Source organism: Pan paniscus, chromosome 5 (assembly GCF_029289425.2).
Source record: "Pan paniscus chromosome 5, NHGRI_mPanPan1-v2.0_pri, whole genome shotgun sequence".
NCBI lineage: Eukaryota > Metazoa > Chordata > Mammalia > Primates > Hominidae > Pan > Pan paniscus.
The window spans coordinates 179,989,496-180,016,433 of NC_073254.2; the positions used below are offsets into that span (position 1 = coordinate 179,989,496).

The 26,938-nt window shown below is 46.4% G+C and overlaps 1 protein-coding gene across 3 annotated transcripts; it reads left to right on the forward strand.

The window, feature by feature from the left end:
* Positions 1–144: 144 nt before the first annotated feature.
* Positions 145–26,189, forward strand: MAS1 (MAS1 proto-oncogene, G protein-coupled receptor). Of its 3 annotated transcripts, none has more exons than XR_004672243.3 (3): positions 145–478; positions 8,864–9,070; positions 11,931–12,239. XR_004672243.3 is itself a non-coding variant. In XM_034963190.3 (3 exons), exon 3 carries the CDS (start codon positions 16,630–16,632, stop codon positions 17,605–17,607), a length of 978 nt encoding a protein of 325 aa, XP_034819081.1. In that variant the 5' UTR covers positions 145–528; positions 8,864–9,070; positions 16,594–16,629; the 3' UTR covers positions 17,608–26,189. The 3 variants fall into 3 exon arrangements, 2 of the variants coding, with proteins under 2 accessions (XP_034819081.1, XP_003807446.1); XM_034963190.3 differs by lacking the exon at positions 11,931–12,239 and adding an exon at positions 16,594–26,189 and having other exon boundaries at positions 145–528; XM_003807398.5 differs by lacking the exon at positions 11,931–12,239 and adding an exon at positions 16,594–26,189.
* Positions 26,190–26,938: the final 749 nt, after the last annotated feature.

Sequence of the window (26,938 nt, forward strand, 5' to 3'; positions counted from 1 at the left end):
CCAAGTCTTAGAGAGCTTGGCAGAGGTCACATAACTTATTAGAAGCTGAGCTGGGAATTTGAGCTGTGTTCTGTCTTTCTACTACACATGGGGTTTTGCCCTTCCATGTGGCATTTCTCCACGTCATCTTTCTCTTTAGCCCTGGCTGGCCTTAGTGGTTCAAGGTGGTCCACTGCCTTGCATTATCACCAGCTCACACCCCGCTCTGGATTGGCGTGAAGATTTTCACTTGAGTGTGTCACTGAATGATGCCATTGGAAGCTTCTGCTGATAAGCGTGGGACCATCTGCTTGGCACATCTCAAATATTTTCAGCAGTGGGAGAGCAGCTCTGATTCCTTCAGAGATGAGAGGCTGCAGCCATCCTTCGAGATGTTGGGACCGGAGACCCTGCAGGCTGGCTGGGCATTGATGCCCCAGATGTGAAGGGGCAGCCAACCTGTTGGCCACGTCTGACCCTTCCTGAGCAAATGACACCAGTGAGTCTGCGTCCCAGTTTTTCATTGCTTAGCTGTCCTTGACAACCAGAGTAAGATTTTCTCTCTTTAAAAAGCTATTTCTTGGGTAACTCTTTTCTGTGCTGGTTTTTCTTTCTTTCTTTTTTTTCGGCGTGTTAGATGTTTGCCGTTGGTGTGTGTTGGCAAAAACTTCTCTTTCCTCCTGCCTTTGTTTTGGAAAATTTACTTCTTTGCTGAGTTAACTGTTCCCAGACATTGTTTTTCAACTTCAGGGTTGAAACTTCTGCAGTAGCGTTTTCTTTTTTAACTCGTTGCAGGGGAAAGAGTCTTAGGACCAATTCACAGTTCGAATGGTGGACTTGGAGGTTTTCAAGGCTACTTAATGAAAGCTTATGAATGATGAAGAAGTTGAGGTTTGCAAGGGTTGTTACTGAATTTGATTCCTCTGGAGAAATCACTTGGCTATCAGCTCTTTGGCATCACAGGGGCAAGCTGTATTGATTTTTCTTCATTTTTCCTTAGTGGGCACTGGCATCAGTATTAGCTTCTGTTGCTTATGAAGCCATATGCATTCCTTTGGTGACAAGATGTCTGTTAAAAGGAATCTCCTGCCCAGTCTTGATCTTTGGTATGAGCGTCTTAGCAACACTTCCCAGCCAGGATACTTAGGAGTAATTTGGTGAGAGAATGTATAGTGTGTTGTTAGATTGCTATGGGTGCAGCAGTAAAAAGGTGGTAAGAAGCTGGCCTCTAGCAGAGTGCCACGGCCTCGGCACTACTGGCATTTTGGGCTGGGTAATTCTTTGCCGTGTGGGCCGTCTTGTATATTGTAGGATGTTTAGCAGCATCTCTGGCCTCTACCAACTAGATACCAGTAGCGCACTCCTCTCCATTGTGACAACCAAAAATATCTCCAGGCATGCCAAACATCCCTTAGGGGACAAAATCACCTTCCCCCCTTTTAGACCAGGGCTCAAAATTGATCCTGTGGTATGTTTGGAAAGGGAGCAAGAAGTCTCTGCTTCTGCGTACAGATGGCCCTAGTGTGGGGAAGACGGGAATGATGCATTTAATACCAGGACAGATGGTCCTGCCCTGTACATTCCCATCGGAGCCCTTGCCTGCCATGGAAATTCCATCTCACAAATGGGTTTCTGTTTGTGCAGGTGACTGCACACACACACAGGGAAGAATTTGCCCTTTTCTGTGGATCTGCACGCCTAGAAATCCAGCCTAGGGTCAGGCTCTCTTTTAAGTTGCCTGGGAACAACAGGCGCTTTCGGACGGCCCACTCCCCCAACCTGAGTTTTGTTGGCTTTTCTCTCTTTCCTTTTTTCTCCCTGCCTTTCTCCCCAGCCCCCTCTTTCTTTCTTCTAAGAGTGATGTGCTAGGCTGGGAATCTGGGGCCATGGGAGGACTGTGCTCAACTGAATGGGAATGTGGAAGGGGTTGTTGGCTTCTGAGGTCTCTAGAGAACACTTGAGCAGCATAAATGTATGGCATTTAGAACTCTCTGCTGACTCTGAGTCTCCTTGTTTTTTCTATCAGCTCCACCACCCATCTGTTCCTCTCACTTTCATTGAGAGGTAATTGCAGCCAGCAATCTCAGGTGGACCTGCCAGGACACAGGCTCTGCAAAGCGCACATCCTTACACATCAATGGAAACCACCATGCTTGTTTCCCCTGCTTGTTGATTCATTATCTCAGTTTGGCATTTCCATGAGACTCATATTGGCAAAGTGCTGTTCAATCTCTAGCATTTCTTATACCCCAGCCTTTCAAAACTACATTAAAATGCCAGCATGTGAAGCAGTTGAGACCCAGTGGGGTTAATCTGCTTGATGGAGGACTTGCCTCTCGTGGTCAGTTGGACTGAAAGTGCAGCTCCCAGGCCAAGCAGCCGTAGGCACAAGCAGAATAGGCTGTGGCCTCTGCACTGTACTTTGATCAATGTCAAAACCCCTCTTCTCAAAAGTCTCTTCTGCATTCAGATGCGATACTGCCCACGATTCTTTGAGTTTTGCAGGAAGGTGGTGGGTGTTAAGTCCTACTTTCCACCATGGTCACCCTGGCTTATGGTGTCTTGTGTGAGGTGCTGGAGCCTGAATAGGCAAGGATCATCCCCATGGGGGCAGCTACGCCGGGGTGAGGGCAGTGGCAGTGGTGACATGGCAGGGGATGTCAGTGCTGGGCAGGGCAGGATATCTGCATGGGGGGTACAGGGAACTGGTGCTGGGTGTTGGAGCTCCTGCAGTGTGAGGTCTGTGTCTCAGGGTAGGGGGCAGGGGCAGCACTGGTCCAACAGGAAGTAAAAGGGCCCAACAAAGTGAGGAGGGCATCTGTGCAGGGGCAGGGGAAGAGCAGTGGCAGACATAGGCAACCATTCATAGGTGGGTTGATCAAATGAGTAAATGCATAGAGGGCCAAGGAAGCCAGGTTTCTCAGAGAAGGGAGTTACAAATATGGAGAGGGAGAAAACTCAAATGAATTCAGTGGTGGTAGGTCAAAACTGGAGATATTGGTGTCAATTTATGATTATATGTATATATTTTATAAAGATATAAAAAGACATAGAAATACAGCCGTAGGTGTGTGTATGTATGACTATACATAAATGTATCTATGTCCATATATTCCTTAGCCCTGCCACTGAGAGGGGCTGGGAGCAGCGACAGCCTCCATGCAATGAGCACATTTTACACCCAGATCTTGGCTTCTAAATATAATTATTTACTGAAAGGAACCAGGGCTCCTTGGAGAAATGGCTGATTCTAGGCACTAGGGCAGGGGACATACAAGATTATGGTAAAGTGTCCAGTTTTTTGTGTTGGAAGGCTATTAGGCATATTGGAGGAAGTGTGGACCAGCGGGGAAGGTTGGATTGCTGTTTTGGCCCACTGAGGCTGCTCTGCCACCTGATGAGGCTCAGTTGGAGATACCCAGGGCGTTTGGTTATATGGGTCTGACATGCTGGGGAGATGTGTGAGCTAAAGCTGTGCATTTGGATTTCATCAGACAATGGTGATGGTTGAAACGGTGGGATTGAACAAGACCACCCAAGGAGAGTCTGTGGAGTAGGAAGGGAAGAGGGTCGAGAATGGAGCCTGCAGACTGGCCAACACGGCAAAACTCCGTTTCTACTAAAAATACCAAAAAATTAGTCAGGTGTGGTGGCGGGTGCCTGTAGTCCCAGCTACTTGGGAGGCTGAGGCAGGAGAATCACTTGAACCCGGGAGGTGGAGGCTGAATTGAGTGGAGATGGCACCACTGCACTCCAGCCTGGGCGACAGAGCGAGACCCTGTCTCAAAAAAAAAAAAAAAAAAAAAAAAGAATGGAGCCTGGTGGAACTCCAAGGTGCAAAGGGCAGTGTAAGAAGAGATCCAGTGAAGGAGAAAGAAGAAGAACTGCAGGAAAGCAGGAGGAGAGCCAGAGGGAAGAAATATGCTAGGCTCTGGCATCATCTCGGAGACAGAGGCGAGGAGACGTGAAGTGGGGTTCCATAGCAACATTCATGCATTGGGGAGGGGCTCGAGCCCCAGATCTTGTCTCAACCGCTTCTAGAGGACTTGGCTGAGAGCGCTGCGCTGTTGAATGCACTGGCTCCTTTCTCTTATTTGTTCTGATGAAAGGACATGCCTGAATTGCCCCCTCTGACATCAATTATCTTTGCCCATAATGGTGAAGCATGGTGTCCTTCATCAATAGATGTGTTTATTGATAACAGTGATAGCTAGGAGCCACTCTGTTTCACAGAAGAAAGTGAAAACAGAGACAATATTTCTGAAAACAACTCATTCCTGTGTGTTTGTGTTGTTTTGGTTATGGGTTTGGTATTGGGTAGATGGTGCTTTAATAAATAAAAATCCATTCTTTGATAAATAAGATCCATCCTTTGATAAATTAAAAACTCCATCTTTTAAGGATCTTAATTACTAACAACCCAGTTGATTGTGCGGTTGCTTCTGGTGACATAAAAGCCATTAATAAATGTTCCAAAAGTCCTGACAGCCCCATGAATGGGTGTGTGAACTTCACACGTAGACGGACTGTTGACAATGAGCTGGTGTGTGTGTATGTTGGGTGGGGCACGGGAGGGCTAGAAATAGTGCCAATTTGGACCTGGGGCAATCCAGGCTCTGCTGCTGCCTTTGTTACTGAGTATGTAACCTTGGACTAGTCCTGAGTTAAGTTCCTCACCTGGAAAAACAAGGGGGTGGTTTGCAGTATCTGCATGATTTTTTCAAGCTCTAAGTCTTAATGATCAGCACAGGTTGGTCTGACTTTACCAATAAGAAAGTGTTTTTAAGAAAACTCCAAGCTGCATCCTTTCATGTCTTTTATAAAATACTCCAGTTTCTGGGGAAAAATATAACATATACATATGTTGTAACGTATAACATATAACAAATTGCCATATTTACAAATGTTTCTTGCAGTTCAATAAAAGAAATGAACATAGAGTATGAAAAAACAATCCGTCAAAAAATACAAGCAACTGTTAAAATAAAAGAATGTCCAACCTCATTAGGAATCAAATAAATGCAAATTAAAACAAGGTATCTTTTATCATCTATCAAATTTGGGAATTTAAGAAACTGAAGATGTTGTAGAAAAAGAAACATATATATGCTGTGAAAAAAAACTTTATATACTGTTGATGTTGGTATTAATATAATTGGCATGGTTATTTTGGATGACAGTTTGTTAATACACATTTAAATCTTGAAGAATGTTTATACCCTTTGGTCTAGCAATTCCACTTTTAGAAATATGTCCTAGCGGAATAATTAGAGATGTGCACAAAATTTGCATCCATATAAATTCATTACGGTGCTTTGTTTTTAAAAATAGCGGTGAAAAATCAGAAGCAAATGGATATGTCCAAGGCTAGGGGATTATTAAAAATGAATAATGAAAGCTGGGCACCGAGGCTCACGCCTGTAATCCCAGCACTGCGGGAGGCCAAGACAGGAGAATCAGTTGAGTCCAAGAGTTTGAGACCATCCTGGGCAACATGGCAAAACCCTGTCTCTACAAAAAATACAAAAAATCAGCTGGCATGGTGGCAAGTGCTCTAGTCCCAGCTACCTGGGAGGCTCACTTAAGCCCAGGAGATTGAGGCTTCAGTGAGCTGTGATCTCACTGCTGCACTCCAGCCTGGTTGACAGGGTGAGACCCTGTCTCAAAATTATAAATAAATAAATAAATCATGATACCTTCAGTTAGTGATACTGAAGTCATACTTTTAGAGTATATACTGACATGAGTAAATGTTTACAATATGATACTGAGTAAAAAAAGGTAGAAAGAAAGGATACCAAAAGATTATAAAATGCAATCTCAATTTTAAAAACGAGTGTGTGTAAGACATTGAACAAAGACCAATGGAATATCCTAAATGTTGAATCAGGTTAATTTTTAATAGTAGTTGTATGTGTGGATTTTCTGAATTTTCTTCAATGAGCACATACTGCTTTAAAATTAGAAGAAAGGTGATAAACATTTAAAAGAAAATATCCCCATTTTGTGTTAAGATTAAAGAGGCTATAAAATGAGCCCTGCTGGGACTGTAACTGCCTAAAGGGTTCTCTTTGCCTGCTGCCCAGACAGAGCCGATTTATCAAGACGGGGGAATTGCGATAGAGAAAGAGTTTAATTCATACAGAGCCAGCTAAACTAGAGACCAGAGTTTTACCACTCAAATCAGTCTCCCTGAAAATCCAGAGACTGGGTTTTTTTGTTTGTTTGTTTGTTTGTTTTTGAGACGGAGTCTTGATCTGTCACCTCGGCTGAAGTGCAGTGGCTAGTTCTCGGCTCACTGCAAGCTCCGCCTCTCGGGTTCACGCCATTCTCCTGCCTCAGCCTCCTGAGCAGCTGGGACTACAGGCGCCCGCCACCACGCCCGGCTAATTTTTCTGTATTTTTAGTAGAGACGGGGTTTCACCGTGTTAGCCAGGATGGTCTCGATCTCCTGACCTTGTGATCCGCCCGCCTTGGCCTCCCAAAGTGCTGGGATTACAGGCCTGAGCCACCACCCCCGGCCGGAGACTGGGGTTTTTTTAAGGATAATTTGGTGTGTAGGGCACCAGGGAATGTGGAGTGCTGATTGGTCAGGTTGGAGGATGGAGTCACAGGAAGTTCAAGCGGTTTGTTTTTGCAGTCTTCTGTTTCTGGGCACAGAACTGGTTGAGGCAGATTATCTGTCTGAGTGGCACCAGCTGGTGCATCAGAATGCAGGGTCTGAAAAATGTCTTGAGCACAAATAACAGGTTTTACAACAGTGATGTTATTCCTAGGAGTAATGGGGAGGTAGAGAATCTTGTAGCCTCTGGCTGCATGACTCCTAAACCATAATTTTGAATCTTGTGCCTAACTTGTTAGTCTTACAAAGGCATTCTGGTACCCAGGCAAGAAGTGGGTTTGTTTTGGGAAAGGGCTGTTATTGTCTTTGTTTCAAAGTTAAACTATAAACTAAGTTTCTTCCAAAGTTAGTTCAGGCTATGCTCAGGAATGAACAGGGGCAGCTTAGAGTTTAGAAGCAAGATGGAATCAGTTAGGTGAGATCTCACACTGTCGTAATTTTCTCACTGTTATAATTTTTGCAAAGGTGGTTTCAGGGTAATCATTTTTTTGGTGGCAGAGCTCTTTGAACAGGCAGGAGTGGTTTGATCAGTCCCTGCGGACTGCTTCACAGTGGACTACTTCACATGCAGAGACCACATAGTGGCAAAGTCACAACTAGAAATTAAACTAGTCTTATTTTTTTTTCTTTTTTTGAGATGGAATCTCACTCTGTTGGCCAGGCTAGAGTGCAGTGGCGCGATCTTGGCTCACTGAATCCTCTGTCTCCGGGGTTCAAGTGGTTCTCCTGCCTCTGCTTCCGAGTAGCTGGGATTACAGGTACATGCCACCACGCCTGGCTAATTTTTGTATTTTTAGTAGAGACAGGGTTTTACCATGTTGGCCAGGCTGGTCTTGAACTCCTGACCTCAGGTAATTTGCCTGCCTCGGTCTCCCAAAGTGCTGGGATTACAAGTGTGAGCCACTCCACCCAGCCTAAACAAGTCTTAATAAAAAATATTCCCTACAATATGGTGACTTTAATTCCTTAAATAGGAAAGGTTAGAGGCAGACTAGATTAGAAAACTGAAGTATAGAGAGGCTATAAACGGTAAAGTCTTAAAAATAGGATTAGGCCCCAGAGTGTAGTGTAGAGAGCTCTGGGCTAAGACCAGGCACGCTGGGCCACAGGGCTTCTCAAACTGGCTGTGAAGGTTGGCCTGCCTCACAGGCTCTCCAACAACCACTCACTGTCCTGTAAAGTTGAGGGGTTTGGTAGAACAGTGATTTCCAGACTACGACTCCTCCTCCTCCTCCTCCCTCCTCCTCCCTCTTCCTCCTTCCTCCTCCTCCCTCTTCCTCCTCCTCCCTCCTCCTCCTCCTCCTCCCTCTTCCTCCTCCTCCCTCCTCCTCCCTCTTCCTCCTCCTCCCTCCTCCTCCCTCCTCCTCCTCCTCCCTCCTCCTCCTCCTCCCTCTTCCTCCTCCTCCCTCCTCCTTCCTCTTCCTCCTCCTCCCTCTTCCTCCTCCTCCCTCCTCCTCCCTCCTCCTCCTTCTTCCTCCTCCTCCCTCCTCCTTCCTCTTCCTCCTCCTCCCTCTTCCTCCTCCTCCCTCCTCCTCCCTCCTCCTCCTTGTTCCTCCTCCTCCCTCTTCCTCCTCCTCCCTCTTCCTCCTCCTCCCTCCTCCTTCCTCTTCCTCCTCCTCCCTCTTCCTCCTCCTCCCTCCTCCTCCCTCCTCCTCCCTCTTCCTCCTCCTCCCTCTTCCTCCTCCTCCCTCTTCCTCCTCCTCCCTCTTCCTCCTCCTCCCTCTTCCTCCTCCTCCCTCTTCCTCCTCCTCCCTCCTCCTTCCTCTTCCTCCTCCTCCCTCTTCCTCCTCCTTCCTCCTCCTCCCTCTTCCTCCTCCTCCTCGTTCCTTCTCCTTCTCCCTTCTTCTCCTTCCCCTTCTCCCTTCTTCTCCTTCTCCTCCCTTCTCCCTTCTTCTTCTTTCTTCTTACTGTCTCAGCTCATGATCAGAAGTCAAGTGACCTGGATTTCTGCCTGGCCAGCACTGTGATTAAGATCCACATAAGTTTCTGGGCACTACAGCCCTGCAGGACCCAGGGAGCACCAGACACACTGGAGCAAAGGCAGTTGGTAGGCCCTTGGGCTGTGCAAAACGGTGGCTCTGAGCCTGGCATGTTTTTTAATCCTTAGGTTTTTCCCTCTAAAAAGGGGGCAATGATGTCATCCTTATCAGCCTCCCAAGCTGATTTCAAGGCTCCAAAGCTAGGATGGAAGGAAAGGTGCTTTGGCCCCAAGAGCCCCACACTGCGATATTCTCACAGTCTAACTTATTTCTTTCTCCCTAGACATCCCTTTTGTGAGAAGAAAGAGAGGAGGGAAGATGCTCTGTGATGCTGCCAGTAATGCTGACCAGTCGTGGTGCTGTCACCTCCTTGGCTGTCTTTGCAATCTGTTCCCAACTGAGGTTTCCGTTGCAGTGTAATTGACCACTCCAGAGGCCACTGAGGGCTGTCAGGATGAGCTATCCTTCCACCCTAGGCTGTCACTGCCAGGTAAACATGCATCCCTGCAAATGCAAGTGCTGTGTAAGAAAAATGATTGGTGGCCGGGTGTGGTGGCTGATGCCTGTAATCCCAGAACTTTGGGAGGCTGAGGCAGGAGGATGGCTTGAGCCCAGGAGTTTGAGACCAGCCTAGGCAACATGGTGAGACCCCATCTCTGTAAGAAATAAACAACAACGACAACAAAAATTAGCTGTCATGGTCGTGAGTGCCTGTAGTCCCAGCTACTCAGGAGGCTGAGGTGGGAGGATCACTTGAGCCCAGGAAGTCAAGGCTGCAGTGAGCTATGACTGCACCACTGCACTCCAGTTTGGGCGACAGAGCAAGACCCTGTTTCAAAACAAAAAAAAAAAAGATAATGAGGCCAGGCGCGGTAGCTCACGCCTGTAATCCCAGCACTTTGGGAGGCCTAGGCGGGTGGATCACGAGGTCAGGAGTTCACGACCAGTCTGGCCAAGATGGTGAAACCCCATCTCTACTAAAAATACAAAAATTAGGTGGGTCTGGTGGCAGGTGCCTGTATTCCCATCTACTTGGGAGGCTGAGGCAGGAGAATCGCTTGAACCCGGGTGGGAGAGGTTGCAGTGAGACGAGATCACGACACTGCAGTCCAGCCTGGGCGATAGAATGAGACTCCATCTCAAAAAATAATAATAATAAAAATGAAAAATGTTTGGCATGTCTGGGCAGAGAGCCTCTGGTCCTAGAATTGAGTTGACCCAGAGAGAAGTTACCCTACTGATTCACCCTGCAGTGCAAGTGCCTACCTCGTCTGCATGGCTTTCTGAGATCTCAACTGTGTGGTCTTCTCTCTGCTGTTGGGGAAGGCTCACTGAGCCAACATTAAATTATTCTGAGCTAGACTGTTTTGTCAGCTAGCAGCAATTACCCTTCTACTCTCCTCACACTTCCCAACCTCAAATATCCCCGTCAGTCATCCACCGACAGAGATGAAGAATCCACAAAATGACCAAGGAGCTGGGGGAGGAAAGGGCTAGGGTGACGAGCACGTAGGGCCGGCTGTTGTCAAGGCGTTTCTCGCCATCTGCTATTTCACTTCAGAGACCGAAACTCAGTTAGTTGGGTAAGACTGGGAATGTGATTTTTAGCAATGTGTTCGTTTAAATAGAACCCCGCTATAAAAACAATTTGGAGGATTATGATTCGTTTTTGAATGAGAACTAGTTTTAATGGAATTTTTTATGTGCATTCCAATCATGACTAAAATCCGCATCATGATCAAAGTCTGCCTGAGTACTGTATGTGCTTCATGAGTTGTGCTCTAACCATTAGAAACCCATGTTTATTCAGTGTGATGCCCTGCACTGAAAGTGGTGGTTTTCTCTCGTGGGGAAGCAGAGTGTATTCTTAGAACTGTTATAATGGGCTTTATTTCTTGAAACAGTTTGATAAGTATTTATTAAATGCCTACTGTGTGCAAGTGTTGGAGATTCAGATGCAAAAAGGATAAGGTCCTGGTTTCAAGGAGTTTGCTGTTTAGTGGGTGTATTAGGCTGCTCTGACTGCCGTAACAAAATACTATGGACTGGGTGACTTACACAACAGAAATGTATTTTCTGACAGTTCTGGAGGCCAGAAGTCCAAGATCGAGGCACCATCAGGGCTGGTCTGGTGAGGGCTCTCCTCCTGGTTTGCAGAAGGCTGCCTTCTCCCTCTGTCCGTACATGGCTTTTCCTCTGTGCCCTCACAGAGAGAGATCTCTTATGTCTCTTCCCCTTCTTACAAGGACACCACTTCTATTGGATTAGGGCCCCACTCTTAGGACCTTATTTAGCCATAATTACCTCCCTACAAGGCCCTATCACGGAATAGAGTCACATTGAGGATTAGGACTTCAACATATGAATTTTGGAAAGGAACACAATTCCGTCCACAACAGTCAATAAGATAGAATTTTAACTCTGAGGCCAGGCACAGTAGCTCTCACCTGTAATCCCAGCACTTTGGGAGGCCGAAGCAGGGGGATTGCTTGAGGTCAGGAGTTTGAGACCAGCCTGGCAACACTACAAAAAATTAAAAAGAAAATTAGCCAGGTGTGATGGTGCATGCCTGTTGTCCTAGCTGTTCAGGAGGCTGAGAGGGGAGGATTGCTTGGGCCTAGGCGTTTGAAGCTGCAGTGAGCTATGATTGCACCATTGTACTCTAGCCTGGTCAACAGAGTGAGACTATCTCTAAACTTTTTTTTTAATTAAAAAATTTTAACTCTGCTCTGTTACAAGGAGAAATGTCTTGGGTATGAACATAGCAAGATCCCATCTCTACAAAAATAAAAATAAAACACAAGCCAGGTGTGGTAGCATGCACCTGTAGTCCCAGTGATTTGGGAGACTGAGGCAGGAGTGTCACCTGAGCCCAGGAGTTCAACCTGCAATTAGTTACGACCACACAGCTGCACTCTAGCCTGGGCAACAGAGCAAGACCCTATCTCTAAAAAAAAAAAAAAATTAATGAAAGAAGATGCAATTTGAAACACCTTTCTCAGATGAATTTTGTGAATTTATTTGGAAACTTTTGGGGAAAAGAAGAAAAGTTGAATACAGAAATAGAAACTGGTATTGTAAAAGGAAAGGGTAGGACAGGCCGCTTGGGAGAATGGGTCAGTAGTAAAAATAGAGCATGCCTTGAATCTGGGATGAGCAAGCAGGGTGACAGAGAAGGGGAGGTGACCTGGGGTAACTGAGAGCTCTCTCCACACAGCAAGAAGTTGCAGCTGAAGGATGTGGTCCATGAGAGATCCCAGGGCATGGACCAGAGGCAGAAAGAGGATCTTGTCAGTAACCTCAAAAACTCAGATTAGGTCCTGAATTTACATCTCTGGTCTTTGGTTTAGGTTTGTAATTAAAAGATGAAAGCACTTGGCTTCCTTGCATAAGCGACTTTGGTTTTGCCATGGCTGTCTACCTGTGTTGGCCAACATGGGAGCCCCGAGTCACATGAGGCTCCTGAGCATAGGGAACCAGGCTCATCGGAAGTGAGACGCACTGCAAGAGTGAAATACCCGCTGCATCTGGGGGACTTAATGCATGGAAAAGAACATGAAATACCTCATCCATATTTTTGGTATTGATGACGTGTTGAAATAATATGTTAAACACATTAGGCTAAATAAAGTATGTTGTTAAAATGGATTTTGCTGATTTCTTTTTACTTTCTTTAACATGGCTATTAGAACTTCACTTGCACAGGTGGCCCACGTTGTGTTTCTGTTGGACGGCGCTGGTCCAGGCCCTTGTTACCCCTACCTTTTGTGTACTTTGAATTTTCTTCCCTCTCTCCTCTCTCTCCAACACCAGCAGCAGCAGGAGCAACAAAACACCAGTCTCTGAAGTGCATGCTGGCCACTGTATCGCCTCCCACCCTCCTTGCTGTGGTTGGTTCGGACCCCTGGGCTGCTGTCCCAAATTCCTTGACGATTTCAGCACCTGGATTACAGCCACGTTTTCCAACAATATTCCTGGTCTCCAACACTATTTCTCAGCGATTTCAGCATCTGTGGATAATTCTTCCAGCCCTGTGGCTCCAGGTTCTGCTCTCAGCTCAAATGATCTTATCCTCCACTCTCCCTCAGCCCTTCTTTTCCACAGTCACACTCTGCACTTAATACTGATAACCCCAAAACTACACTGCCCCAAGCTCAGTTTTAAGCGTCACGTTCTCCAGCCCCCACCTCCTCCTTCCCCTTCAGTGCCTTTAGTACGGGGACTTCAATGATTCCCTGACGTCGCTGGGACCTCCGATATGTAGCTCCTATTTCCTGTTCACGTCTGTTACCTCCCTCGTGCCCTCATTTTTCTCCTAACCCCATTGGGCTCCAGAGTCCATCATCGTAGCCCTTCCCTTCTATGTGCTTTGCTTCCTTTGACCCCCACTCTGTGTCGTACCCGCCTGGTAAACCCCAGCCCTGGTTAAATCCACCTCTCCTCTTTCTCCATGTCAGCACCTGGACAGCTGAACTAAGCCGTAGAGAAGCACAGGTGAGGCTGAGTAGTCTCTCCCAGGTTCCCGAGCACTAAGCTGGGCGGGCTCTAGGTTGGCCTGGCTGGAGATCCTGCACTTTGCGTATGTCCCTAGCCCTCTCTTTCCCTCATTTATTTCACATCGTGCCCTCTCTCCTTAAACCCTGGACATCTCCTCACTCTCAGCTGATGACCTTGCTCCTTACTTTACTGTAAAAGAGATACTGCACTTTCAGAAGACAACTTCTCGCCTTGGGCACTCCCACAACCACATCTACCCACCTCACCGGATCTGCAGCCACACACCCTGCCTTCCCCTTCCCCAGGTATAAATTATGCTGGGGCAAGGCTGTGACTCCTCCCAGCTCTAGACCCCTACTTCCTGACTCCTCAGTTATTTGCTTTCTATCCATGTATAATTCTTATCCATGTATCACTTCTCAACCCCACAGCCCCCAAGAGGGTTGTCTACACTCACTGTCTTCACCTGTTCTCCTCCCATTCTCTCTCAACCACTTGCATCAGGCGTTCATTTTGTCCAGTCTGCTGAAAATACTCCTACCAAGGTCAGCAATGGCTCCACCCCCATGGTCAATATCAAGTTCCGGGTCTCAGCCCACTTGGACTTGCAGTAGAAATTAGCCCAGTTGATTCCACTTTCTTCCCCTTGAACTCGTTCTTACTTGGCCTCCTGGGAGCGCTTCTTCCCCAGTTGTCCTCCTGCCTCTCTGTCAGGCCATCCGCAGTTTCCTCTCCTTCTTCCTCCTCATCTCCCCAGCCTCTAACTTTGAAATGCCTCAAGGCCCAGTCCTTGAATGTCTTCTCCTTTTTAATGGCCCGTATTTCACAGATACTCTCATCTTGCCTCACAGATACCCTCATCTTGCCTCACGGCCTCAAATTCCACCTGTTTGCATACAACACCCACATTTATATCCCCAAGCTACAACTTTCCCCCGGCTCCTGACGCTCCCCTGGACATGGCCTGGCTGCCTCACAGGCTTCTCGAACTCCACAGGCCCTGCTAACCCGCTTCACCTGCACCTGTCCATTCAGCAAATGGCTAAACACGTATCCTCTCTTTCTACCACAACACGTATCTCTTCCGTCAGTGAATCAAATCAAAGACCTCCCACCAGATAGTACTACCTCTGCCACAACCTGGTTTATGCTAACATCCTCCCTGTGTCTAGGCCAGTGCCTTCACCTCCCACCTGGCCTCCTCCTTCCTGCCATGGCCCCTAGAGTGTCACCTGAACACAGGGGCCATACCGAGGCTGTTCACGCCTCAGTCCCCCAAGTTAACCACATTCCTCCTCTCAGAACCTCCTGTGGTTTATTGTCTCACTGGGGGTAAAAGCACCAGCCCACAAAGCCCGTTTGGACCTGGTCGCCAAAGACCCCTGCCTTCAGCACCTGACTGTTCTCCTTGCCGGGCCGTTCCTGCCTTGCTGGCCTTTCTGCAGTTCTTCACTCCTGGCTGCCTCCTGCTTCTGGAACTTCGAACTTGCTGTTTCTTTTGCCTGGAATACTTTTCCCCCAAGAACCTGCTGGCCTCGGTCGCCTACTTCCTTCGTGTCTTTGCCCAAGTGTGACCTCATGAGTGAGACGTTTCCCATCACACTATGGACGATGGAACCCCCAGGTCCCTGCCACTCCTTTCGTTTAATGCTGCTTTACTTTTTTCCATAGAACTGTTCACGCACTGACATCAGTTTGATTGTTGTTGCTGTTGTTGTATTTTGCTTGACTGCCTCCCCACTGGGATGCAGACTCCACCAGGCCGGCACTTTGTTTTATTTACTGCCATGTCCCAGTGCCTAGCACAGTGCCTGGCATGGGCTAAATGTGTGGGGGGAGAATTTGGGGAACATGGTGGTCTTACTTGCAAACTTCTAACGAGGCCTGGTCTCTACAGCAGGGCTTTGGTTAGGTATGACAGGGCATGCGAGCTCTCATCCTGTGTGGGTTCTTATCCGGGTCTCTGTCTACTAATTATGAAGTAAAAGGAAGCTCTCCTCCAGTGAAAGTAATTTCCTGCATCCCATTAGAACAGCTGAGGGAAGTGTCAGTGGGATAGGTGTGATTGGGACCACGGAGGCAGTGTCCTCCTGGGTGCCTGGATCACATCGCTGGAAGGAAACACCTGTTTCGCCAACCCAAAGGCTACCTGCTGGTCCAGGGTCCAGGCCCGGCTGTACTGAGATCACAGCTCAGGGCCCTGCACATGCTGGGGCTCTGCTGACTTGATTCTAGAAATGTCTAATATCACCAGAGCCATTCAAGTGCCACAAAATAACACATTTATGTATTATTCTGCTTCAGGTGAGCTCAGGAGGAAAAGACAGATATCTATTCACTAAAAATATTCTTTTGATTGGCCGGCACGGTGGCTTACACCTGTAATCCCAGCACTTTGGGAGGCTGAGGCAGGTGGATCACCTGAGGTCGGGAGTTCAAGACCAGCCTCACCAACATGGTGAAACCCCGTCTCTACTAAAATACAAAAAATTAGCCAGGCATTGTGGCACGCGCCTGTAGTCCCAGCTACTCAGGAAGCTGAGGCAGGAGAATCGCTTGAACCTGGGAGGCGGAGGTTGCAGTGAGCTAACATCTCGCCACTGCACTCCAGCCTGGCGACAGAGCAAGTCTCTGTCTCAAAAAAAAAAAAAGTTATTTTGATCAACTTCTAATGGACAAAGTTCAGAAAGCAAAGAACAATGTTTTACTACATACACATACACATGCATGCACACAAACTAGAAAAAAAATTTTTTTTGAGTGCTTTGTCTGGCATCTGGCGATGGTGTTTCCCGCACCATCTGGCCTGTGGTCTGTGGGGACGTACATACGTCTTGTTAGGGCTCTCCATCCAGTCCACACATCAATGGCTTGCCTGGCTTACGTAGTCTGAGCAGGTGCCCAGCTTTGTCGCAGATATTGAAGCCGTGTAAAATAAATGCCTTTTGATTGTTCACACTTTAAGCAATATTGGTACAGTATTAAACCCATTGTCCCAGGCACTCCCTCTCCTTACTGCTTATGGCACTTCATGTATTAAAAAATGACAGTGGCAGCATTGCCCAGACATGCGTTTTGTCATCAAGTCTTAATGCAGTCAACCTGGTCCCTCAGGCAAATGAATGCAGGCACAGAAGATGAAATGATTTTCAAAATGCCATTAGGAAAGCTCAGGCCAGAACTGGAAATGGGTCCCGCACAGGGCACTCGGCCACTTTTGCCTGGCCATCTCCTTTTTGGCACTAAGCCACAAGCACACTGATATAGAATGAATGGTTATCACTGGGGATCCAGAAGGGTCATTCAATCAGTTCTCAGTCTTATCAGGTCTAAGTTCCTTTCTTATCAGGTCCTAAAGGCCTAATCTTATCATTGTGACAAAGATAACTGTAGAGTCTGTTAAACTTTTTTTAAATAACATGAAGATTATGATTTATAGCTGAATTTCTCCCTTTTATTCCAATTCAACAATTTTCATGGCTTTTTGTGTTTGTTTTGTTCTGGACATATTTACAGAAAATTACCTGAAGAGTTCCAGCCTGAGGCCTCCTCATGGATGGGTCAAACGTGACATCATTTGTTGTTGAGGAACCCACGAACATCTCAACTGGCAGGAACGCCTCAGTCGGGAATGCACATCGGCAAATCCCCATCGTGCACTGGGTCATTATGAGCATCTCCCCAGTGGGCTTTGTTGAGAATGGGATTCTCCTCTGGTTCCTGTGCTTCCGGATGAGAAGAAATCCCTTCACTGTCTACATCACCCACCTATCTATCGCAGACATCTCACTGCTCTTCTGTATTTTCATCTTGTCTATCGACTATGCTTTAGATTATGAGCTTTCTTCTGGCCATTACTACACAATTGTCACATTATCAGTGACTTTTCTGTTTGGCTACAACACGGGCCTCTATCTGCTGACGGCCATTAGTGTGGAGAGGTGCCTGTCAGTCCTTTACCCCATCTGGTACCGATGCCATCGCCCCAAGTACCAGTCGGCATTGGTCTGTGCCCTTCTGTGGGCTCTTTCTTGCTTGGTGACCACCATGGAGTATGTCATGTGCATCGACAGAGAAGAAGAGAGTCACTCTCGGAGTGACTGCCGGGCAGTCATCATCTTTATAGCCATCCTGAGCTTCCTGGTCTTCACACCCCTCATGCTGGTGTCCAGCACCATCTTGGTCATGAAGATCCGGAAGAACACGTGGGCTTCCCATTCCTCCAAGCTTTACATAGTCATCATGGTCACCATCATTATATTCCTCATCTTCGCTATGCCCATGAGACTCCTTTACCTGCTGTACTATGAGTATTGGTCGACCTTTGGGAACCTACACCACATTTCCCTGCTCTTCTCCACAATCAACAGTAGCGCCAACCCTTTCATTTACTTCTTTGTGGGAAGCAGTAAGAAGAAGAGATTCAAGGAGTCCTTAAAAGTTGTTCTGACCAGGGCTTTCAAAGATGAAATGCAACCTCGGCGCCAGGAAGACAATTGTAATACGGTCACAGTTGAGACTGTCGTCTAAGAACTGTGAGGGAAGTTGTGGATAAAAATGGTGGAGCACAGGTCATTTTTAGTTTGTGCTTGGAATATGACTTAAGTATCTCCTAAATGTGATACAGAAGGACATCTCATCCCATATGCATGAGATACTAATTAATGATGAAATTGAACTCTTGTACTGTATCTTCTGGAAATGACCTGTCATTTCTGTACTTGACAAAGACTCTATTTCTTTCAGCTCTTTTGGCAGCATCTTACCATGAACCATAAAAATGACTTTTGCAGGAAGATTTACAGATGTGTACGGGACAAGGTAACAAAACTATTTGTTGGAACTTGAGGAGGCAGCTTGATGTAGCAGGAAGAACAAGGGTCGCTTCCTGTGTGACCTCAGGCAAGTTGTTAAACCTCTCAGAGCCTCATTTTCTCACTCATAAAATGGTCGCGGCAATAGTCTATACCTCCTTGGTCTGCTGTGAGGATGAAATGAGAAGATGAGGCTTGTAAAGCACCTGGCACATTGTGGATGTTCAACAAATATCAGTCTCTCCTCACTCCCTTCAATGGTAGACAAGATATAAATTTTTGTTTTGTAAAGCACACACACACACACACACACAGCTCTATCATGCATAGAAGTTATTATGTGTTTTTACACATTGAATGTAAATTTACGAAGGTCTTCTTCTTGCTTGCAGCATGAAAGCATTTCATGGCATTACACCTCTATTGAAAAACATTGCGGATGTTATGATCTAACAAGCCGTGTGCTAGTGCATCATTTCAGGTTGTGAAGAAATACATTTGGCCACCAGTAGAGGAGTTTCTCGTGGCTCCCCTTCCCTCTGTGGGAATACTAGATGAAATGAAAGTCTGTGTTTTGAAATCCTTTGATTGCATAAACATTTTTAAGAATGGAGTTGAATTTATGACTTCCTGGGGGTGACTGGGACCTTCCTCCCCCATGAAGAGGTGGGTTATTTGTAGCCAGAGTTCTCACCTGCAGCCAAGTGCGGGTCTCTGCACCTGTCTGCCTCCTCTCCTCCTGAGGCTTTTTTTTTTTTTCATCACACCTGGAAGGAGGCTCAGTGGCAAGGGCTAATGAAAATGTGGTCACATCCTGGAGGACTCTGATATTTTTGCTCATGACAGATCCTTGCATGACTTCCTCAGAATCTTTACTCAGCACTCCAGGGTGGGCTCTGCCTCTTGCCTGCCATGAGTTGCCCTCCAGACACTGCACGTCCTGGGTTTTAGCTGTGAAGCCCGTCGCATAGCTATGTTTATTTCCTTCTGTCCCTTCTAGGAGTTCCACAAAAGGGCAATATGTCACATGATTCTACAGGTTGTAAAATGTTCAAGTCCATAGAAATGAGCCCGATCGTATTTATTTTAACCATTTGCTCTTTAAAAGGTCAGAGAGGCAGTGATGTAATGGTTCTCTGTTGCTGCTTGTCCTTCCCCATCCTCTTCCTTTCTCAAAAGAAATGGTGTGGGGCAGCTTCGCTGGGGGAGAGGAGTCTGTCCCCTCGAGCAAGGACCCCACTGCCAGCCAAGCTTGGATGCAGGAGGCTTTTCAGTGGGTGACAACATCTGATTCAGAAACAAGGCAGCTTTGCTTTCAGGAGCCCAGATGGGGTGTGGAGCAATGACATTTAGAATGATCTTGTTTTTGGTTGAAAACAGAGCATTTTCCCTGGGAAAGAACAGAATATGGAGATCAGAGCAACTCCCCTCTGTTTCCTGTCCTCTCCTGTGTGTGCTGTGTGCTGGCCTCTGGGGTAGGGAAAGGGGGCCAACCTCGTCTCATCTCTAAGGGGATCTTAGTCTCAAAGAGGACCTTAAAGACTATCAGATACAAGGAATTTCTACCTAAGGAAAATATGGTGAACTAATAGGAAGCCCCTATTTATTGTTTTTCTGCAGATAAAGTGGGGAAATCAAATGTGATAATGAATATAAAAATTATTCTAACCTTTTAAAATGATGCCTTACCAAGAGGTAGGAGGTAGGATTCAGAGTTTGGCAGGGTTATAAAGACTAATTTCTTTCTCTCTTCCCCCAAACCCATTCCCAAAGTGAACTGTAAGGTTAAAACTATAACAAGAAGATTTAAGTAAATTTGCAAATATGTAGAGAATACTAAATCATTTGTATCCTTTAGGCATTCAGACAATTTGCCTAAGTCATTGTAGGTTACTAGGTGCCACTTCCGAGAATTCCCTGGGGATGGGGAGGAGATTGTTTGGATAATGCCTGTCCTAACTGAACGGGAAGGGTTTGTAGCATTCCTACTACAAAGATTCATGCACAGCCTTCTCTGCAGAACACCATGATGTGGACAAGGCAAAGACGGGGAAGCAGAAGCCGCTGTCTATGTCATAGGAGAGAGAGACACCGCATAACTACAACACCAGGCTGCACACAAGTTTGTTTGACAAGTGTTAGGAACAAAATTGTGTGGCAGAGGTCACTGCAGCAGGGGCTCTTCCTGCCACCCCCATATTGCATGCAGCCTCTTCTGTTCCCTCCCCTGCCCACTGGGGTTTCTCCTCAGCACTCATCATGCCATATATCGATTTACTTATTTGCTCGTTCTCTGTCTCTTCACGCTAGACTACAAGCTCCTTGAGGGCAGGGACGTAGCTTTGCTCACTGCTGTAGCCCCAGCTTATTTGCTGTGGTGGTTGAATCCACTGCACCCCTCTCTGGGCTGTTTCCTTTGTACATATAAATAGACTCAAATTGCTTCCACCTAACCAGAAGCCATTCCTTGCCCCACAGTCCTTTCCAGTTTCTATCTCCCCTCCCTCCCTTCCTTCCAAACCACCTTCTGGAAAGGCTCTTCCACACTCACTGTCCTGACTCTTGCCACAATTCACCCCTCAACATCCTGCCATTTGTCTTGCAGCCTGACCATCATAGAGAGATTGGTCCGGATAGGAAGGTGAGTAACTTCCACAGTGTCAAATCTGATGGGCTGTTTTCTACCTATGCCTTTTGTGGCATTTAATACCCACAGTCTTCCTGAAATTATCTCTTTTCTTGGATTCTAGTTTGCTACATTTTTCTCCAGCTCTCTTTTTGAATCCTATCTTCCTGATTGGAATCTTCTCACTTCTTTCCTCCCTCTTCTACTGCTCCTCCCTTAAATGGACACATTTTCCATAATTCAGTGGCTGGGCCTCTGCTCTCCTCTTTCTGAGAACTCTCCCTGGATCCTGATCCATAATCACCTGCTTATTAATGAACCTCAAATAGACATTTGCTGACCAGAACCCTTTGCTGGGCTCCAGTCCTGTGTGTCCAATCATCTAATGGACTTTTTGACCCAATGTCCTGCAGGTGCTTGTAACCCATTCATTTCCCCACCGTTTCTTTTTTCTTTTCTTTTCTTTTCCTTTTTTTTTTTTTTTTTTTTTTGAGACAGAGTCTTGCTCTGTTGCCCCAGCTGGAGTGCGGTGGCGTGATCTCGGCTCACTGCAACCTCCACCTCCCAGGTTCAAGCAATTCTCCTGCCTCAGCCTCCCAAGTAGCTGGGATTACAGGAGTGAGCCACTGCGCCGGGCCTGCCCCTATTCTTTTTTCAGTGAAGTACACCGCTGGTCACCCTGTCCCCCTTGCTATGCTATTCCCTTTGCACAGATTGCTCTACCTTTTTTTAATCTAGCAAACTCCGTTTATCCATCTACGTCCAGCTCAAGCATTAGAGACTCAGGAGAGCCTCTGGAAGCTGAGTTCCTGGATAACCGTGCCATACCTTTTCTTTCCCAGACTTTCCACATCTTTCCCTTCCTCACTCTCAGCAAATGATGGCTGGCTCCCCTTTACACAAGGGGAATAGAAGCAACTGGAAGAACTCTTCCAGACATCCCCGCTGTCCCCTCTGCTGACCTAGCTACATCTCCTTCATATCAGCCTCTCCCCTGTGTGCTCAGGGGGAACTCACTATGCCCCTCCCTGGCTAAGGTGATACCCTGGCTAAGATGCTCCAACCCCTTCCCCTGTTGCCTGCCCAATGGCATTTCGCCAGCAATTCTCCCTCTCTGTCCTGCACCATCAATTTCAGTCCAGGATAACGGAGGACAGAATTTTCAGGAATCAGGATGGAGGAGGGTTGGTGAACAGCACCACTGGCCTTGACTAGCCTGCTCCCTGCCACACATACTGGTTGTTTCTCTGGAGACAGCATTGTATGCACTGAGATGAGCAACTGGAGAGCCACCAGCAGCCATCCCCTCTCTTTGTGCCTCACAGCTCCAGTGACTGATGGAGATGGAGATGGGATCGTTGGCTGCCTTCATGGAGTTGTTTAAGGAGCACTTAGAAGATGCTTTATGGGCGTCCCTACAATTTCACCATTAGAAGAGTAGTTCTGTTAGGCTGAAATTTGTCTTTTTACTCAACCTCTTCTTAAATTAGGAATCACTTCTGGAAAGGAAAACACATCAAGTCATACATACTTTTTCCTGTGCTTTTTCTCATGGAGAGGAGCAGCACAAGACAAGACACCCAGCTGTTCAGGCTGCTGAATGAGATGGTGAGGAGTGGGTGGTAGAAGTGAAGAAAGGAGGAGGTGGGAGCAATCAAGTATTTGCTTGCTTGATTCCACAAACAAGAAGCTTCTTTTCTCTTTAACCTAACATTTGACTGTTTAACTTTGCAAGGTTATATGGGAAACAAAAATCCTTGCTATGAAAACATTAGCAAATGTATCACTTATAAAATGGGTACCATCAGGCCTCCCCCTGCTTAGCACCAGAGTCTCTCTTGCTGCCTCATCTACAGTTTTGTGGATCAGTCTTGTGATGCCTGAGAGTCAATGTGCAAACTGTCCTCAAACTTTAATTGATGATCTTGACAAACATTCAGGATTCTGTGAAGGTGGTAAGAGAGGTGTCACAGAACTGCTAAAATACACTTCAACTATTGATAAAAGAGCATGGAGCGGAGTTAGACCGGTTAGCAGCTGCATCAGAGGTAAATAAACAAGGATGATGATGAGATGGGAGCTTCCAAAAAGAAGCGTTTTAATATCAAATGTTGAAGAGAGGCTCTTGGGAAAACTGCTGAAGTCTTTAGATATTTTTGCAAAAATTACCCACTTTTTGATGTTCAGCAAAAGTAACCATTAAGTAAAGGCAGAAAAATTGGCTGGGTACGGTGGCTCATGCCTGTAATCCCAGCACTTTAGGAGGCTGAGGTGAGCAGATCACCTGAGGTCAGGAGTTTGAGACCAGCCTGGCCAACATGGTGAAACCCCATCTCTACTGAAAATACAAAAATTAGCTGGGTGTGGTGGTGGGCACCTGTAATCCCAGCTACTTGGGAGGCTGAGGCAGGAGAATTGCTTGAACCTGGGAGGCGGAGGTTGCAGTAAGCTGAGATCGCACCACTGCTCTCCAGCCTGGGTGATAGAGTGAGACTCCGTCTCAAAAAAAAGAAAAATTATGCCAAAAAATTAAGTACTTTTGTGGCTTAAAACAACAATGTATTGTCATTTCTCAAGGCTCCATGGGTTGATTGAGTTCAGTTTCTCATTTGGCGTCTCTTGTAGTTGTAGTGAGTTGTTGGCTGAGGCAGAAGCCACCTGAAGGCTTGACTAGGCAGGGCAATCGAGGTGGTACACTCACAAGGCTGGTCATTTCCTGGGGCTCAGCTGGAAAGGTGGACCAGAGTTCCTACACAAGGCCCTTTGATGTGGTTTGGGTTTCTTACAACATGGTGATTGTGTTCTGGAAGGAAGTCTCCTGAGACTTAGCTTTTCCTAAAGGCCAAAAATCAGCTATTGGGGTCTCATTTGCTTAAAATTATTGGCATGTTGTTGAAATTATAATGAGTTTTAGTAAAGCAAAATTAAAACAATTTTCATGATTTTAATTTCACTTTTTTCATGATTTTCTATGAAATTTTGGTCCTCATTTTAACAAGATTCCTTTTTAACAATCTTTTACTAAAACCAGTCATTCATGGATAAGGAGATCCTCTTACACTAATTATTTAAATGTGTACATATACATGTTCATACAAAGGGTTGAATTGTTAAAGCGAATTCAGAGTGACTTACAGATCTTACCCAACATGAAACTAATGATTCAAATGATAAGAGGCAAGTGCCAGGCACAAATGAAACACTCTTTTCTGGAGGAGACCAACAGTTTTAATTATTTCTGGGGTTTTTTTGGTCAAATTTCTCATGTTGCTTCTAGATTGTTTTCCAAATGTCATTTAGTTTTCTATCTGTACTTTTTGTGATTCTCTGAATTCTCTGTCAGACATTTCGGAGATCTTCAATTCTTCTGGGTCCATTGCTACAGCTTTGTTATCTCTTTTGATGGTGTCGTTTTCCCCTGAGTTTTCACAGTCCTTGCACTTCACGTCGATCCCTGTGCAATTGAGAAGATAGTCACCTCTGACAGTTTTTTAAGGGTTCTTGGTGGTGTCAGAGCTTTGCTACTTAGTATTGGAACTTAAACTCTGGTCTGTTGTTTCTTCCTGTTCTGAGTGAGACTTGCGGTGAGCACTGGAACTTAAACATTGCCCTGGAACTATATTGCTGCTCTGTCAACATTTCCCAGTTCAGGGAAGATGTAAGTGGGTATCAGAACTTAATCTTGAGCTTTTCGTTGTTTCCAGGCCAGGGGAGGGCTCTCGAGTATACCTAGGCTCGTGGAAAATGCAGCCAGGGATTTGGACCTCCCTGTGGATTGTGCCAGCCAGTCCCTTCACCATGGTGTCCCCACTGATCAGAGCTCAAAGTGCACCAGTACACCAGTTGCTGCAATCAGTGCTTGGCTTTTTGTCCCCAGTTCACCCCAGGTCATTCAGCTATCCTGGCATTCCCAGTGGTTCCTGTGGGACGGGGCCAGAGTGGGTGTCCCATGAAGATGACCAGATCAGTGGGGAGATAAAATGCTCACCTGTAATTCTCTCCTGTCACCTTGGAAACCATGGATCTAGAGACATTCTCTGAGTGACACTATGCCAGCTGGGAGTGGTGGCACAGTCTGAATTGATTGTTTCTCTTACCAGTTCTGGCTTCTTTCAATTCTGTGGACCTAGGGGGTTTCTCAGCTTCTCCCCAAAGTTCTGGTGAATTCAGGGTGGTGTTCTTGTCTTTGAATAGTTGGAATATATTTCTGTGGGGGGAAAGGTTCCAGAGAATCTTCTATTCTGCCATCTTGTTGAGCTCTCCCAAAATGTCCCCTTCTCCTACATTGGCACACGCTTTAGTTTCACATTGACTGATGAGTTTTGAGCAACGTATACAAAGAAACATTGTTCTCAAAGGAAACTGGTGAAGTTTGGGGGTGCCTCCATTTTGCACATTGTTCATTACACGGGTAGAATATACTTATGTGACTACCCGTACCCTTTCTCCAGCTTCCCTCCCCCATAAACCTATAAATCCCAAATTTATTTATAATAAACAATCTTGACAGATTAGGTATATCCTGCTGGAAATAGGACTAGTTCACTGAGTATAACGTTTCTACAGAGCAGTCTGATTGAGGTCTTCAGCATCTTTGCAAGGTGCCCTGGTTGAGGTTATTGTTCCTGCAGGCATTCCTGTGGGGAAGGAGTGATTTGCAGGCTTGATGCTAACATTACCTGTATGGTACATTTTGGCCAACACCAGCCTGTTAATGCCTGAGGCAGAGGCCTCTGGAATGAGAAAACAGGACTAGAAGCCTGCCTACTTAGTAGCTTGGCAAGTGTCAACAAGTTAGTCTCTGTGACTGGTGACTTAGTTGGAGTTCCACCCAAAGCAGATCCTGAGACAAGGATTTAGTGCAAGTAATTCATGTGGCCATCATCCAGAGGAGCATGGGAGAAAGTGGGGAATTTAGACAGGGAAAGGAGGAAGTTAGCAAAGGGTGAGTGAAGGAGAACAAGGGCCCAGGACAGTGAGGCCCCACCTCAGAACTGCCCTCCTGGAAGGACGAAGGAGCCGTGGCGCTGACCCCCACCTCCTGCCCCTCAATAGGGAGCATCACTCCCCGACGTCAACTCCCAGCTCTTCCTGGCCTGCCCTGTGCTCAGGCCGAGCATGGCCTAAAGCAGGGAATATGTCTAGGCAGAGTGACACAGGGAGCCATGGGCAGGTACAGGATCTATCTGCAAGTGACTACAGGGGTGGCTTCAGGGCTGACCAATGGCATCTGCTATCATGGAATTAAAGTAACCTACCCCACGAAGTAGCTGTGCCAAGTAAGTGAAATAATGCACAAAGAAGTTCTGTGTAAACTTTCAAGCATCAAGCAAATGTTAGTTATTTCTTGAGGACATTATGCAAAGTGAAATAAGCCAGGCCCGGAAGGACAAAGACTGTATGATTCCACTCATATGAGGGGCTTAGAGTTGTCAGATTCATAGAGACAGAAGGTAGAATGGTGGTGGCCGGGGGCTGGAGGGAGGAGGGAGTGGGGAGTTAGTGTTTAGTAGGAACTGAATTTCAGTTTGAGGAGATGAAAATGTTCTGGGGATCTATTGCACAACAATGGGCATGTAGCTAACCCCACTGTACTGTATTCTTAAAAATGTTTCAGATGGTAAATTTTATGTTATGTATATTTTACCACAATAAAAAAGTGAGTTATTGTACTTTCAAGGCACTCGGTGTGTTTCTCAGGATGCTGGGCAGCACATGGCCCCGAGACAGGTGCCAAGTCAATACTTGGGTGATGAAGGATGAAGACAAACCTCCTCTTCATCTTCACTCCAGTGAGTGGAGCACTGGCACTGTTGCCAGTGAGAGGCAAAGACACAAGGCCAATTCAACAACCCACCTCAAACCTGTATTTCCAAGTGAGTGCAGACTCCCCTGATTCCAATGAAGCTGCTGTTGAGGGCCGGATAGCAGCCACTCTTGGCTTTGCGGGCCGTACAGTCTGTGCTGCAATGACAACTCTGTGGGTGTGTGAAAGCAGACACTGCTTAGATGAACGAGGATGGCAGCACGCCAACAAATTCATTATGGACACTAAAAATTGAATTTCATGTAATTTTCATGTCATAGAAATTCTTTCTTTTCCCCTTCAACCATTTAAAAATGTAAAAAAACTATTCTCAGCTTGTGGGTTTTACAAAAACAGGTGGCAGCCAGATTTGGTAGTGGCCGGACTTTGCCACCTCCAGCCTGGAGTGTTTTGGGAATTCCCCGTTCTGAAATGGTCTCCAGTGTGGCTGCAGCACGTCCATTTGACAAACCTGACCTCGGTGGTGGCAAATCTTCCTTGTTTCCTGGTGGATTTAACTTTGCAGAAGGACCAGCAGACATCCTCACCCAAACCTGATGGATGAGATTGGTGTAAAGTTGAGAAATTCTGTTTTGGATTAATCACAAGGTGATT

Excerpts from the sequence above, each read along its gene's own strand:
- MAS1 (XM_034963190.3), top strand. The coding sequence starts at position 16,630 with ATGGATGGGTCAAACGTGACATCATTTGTTGTTGAGGAACCCACGAAC.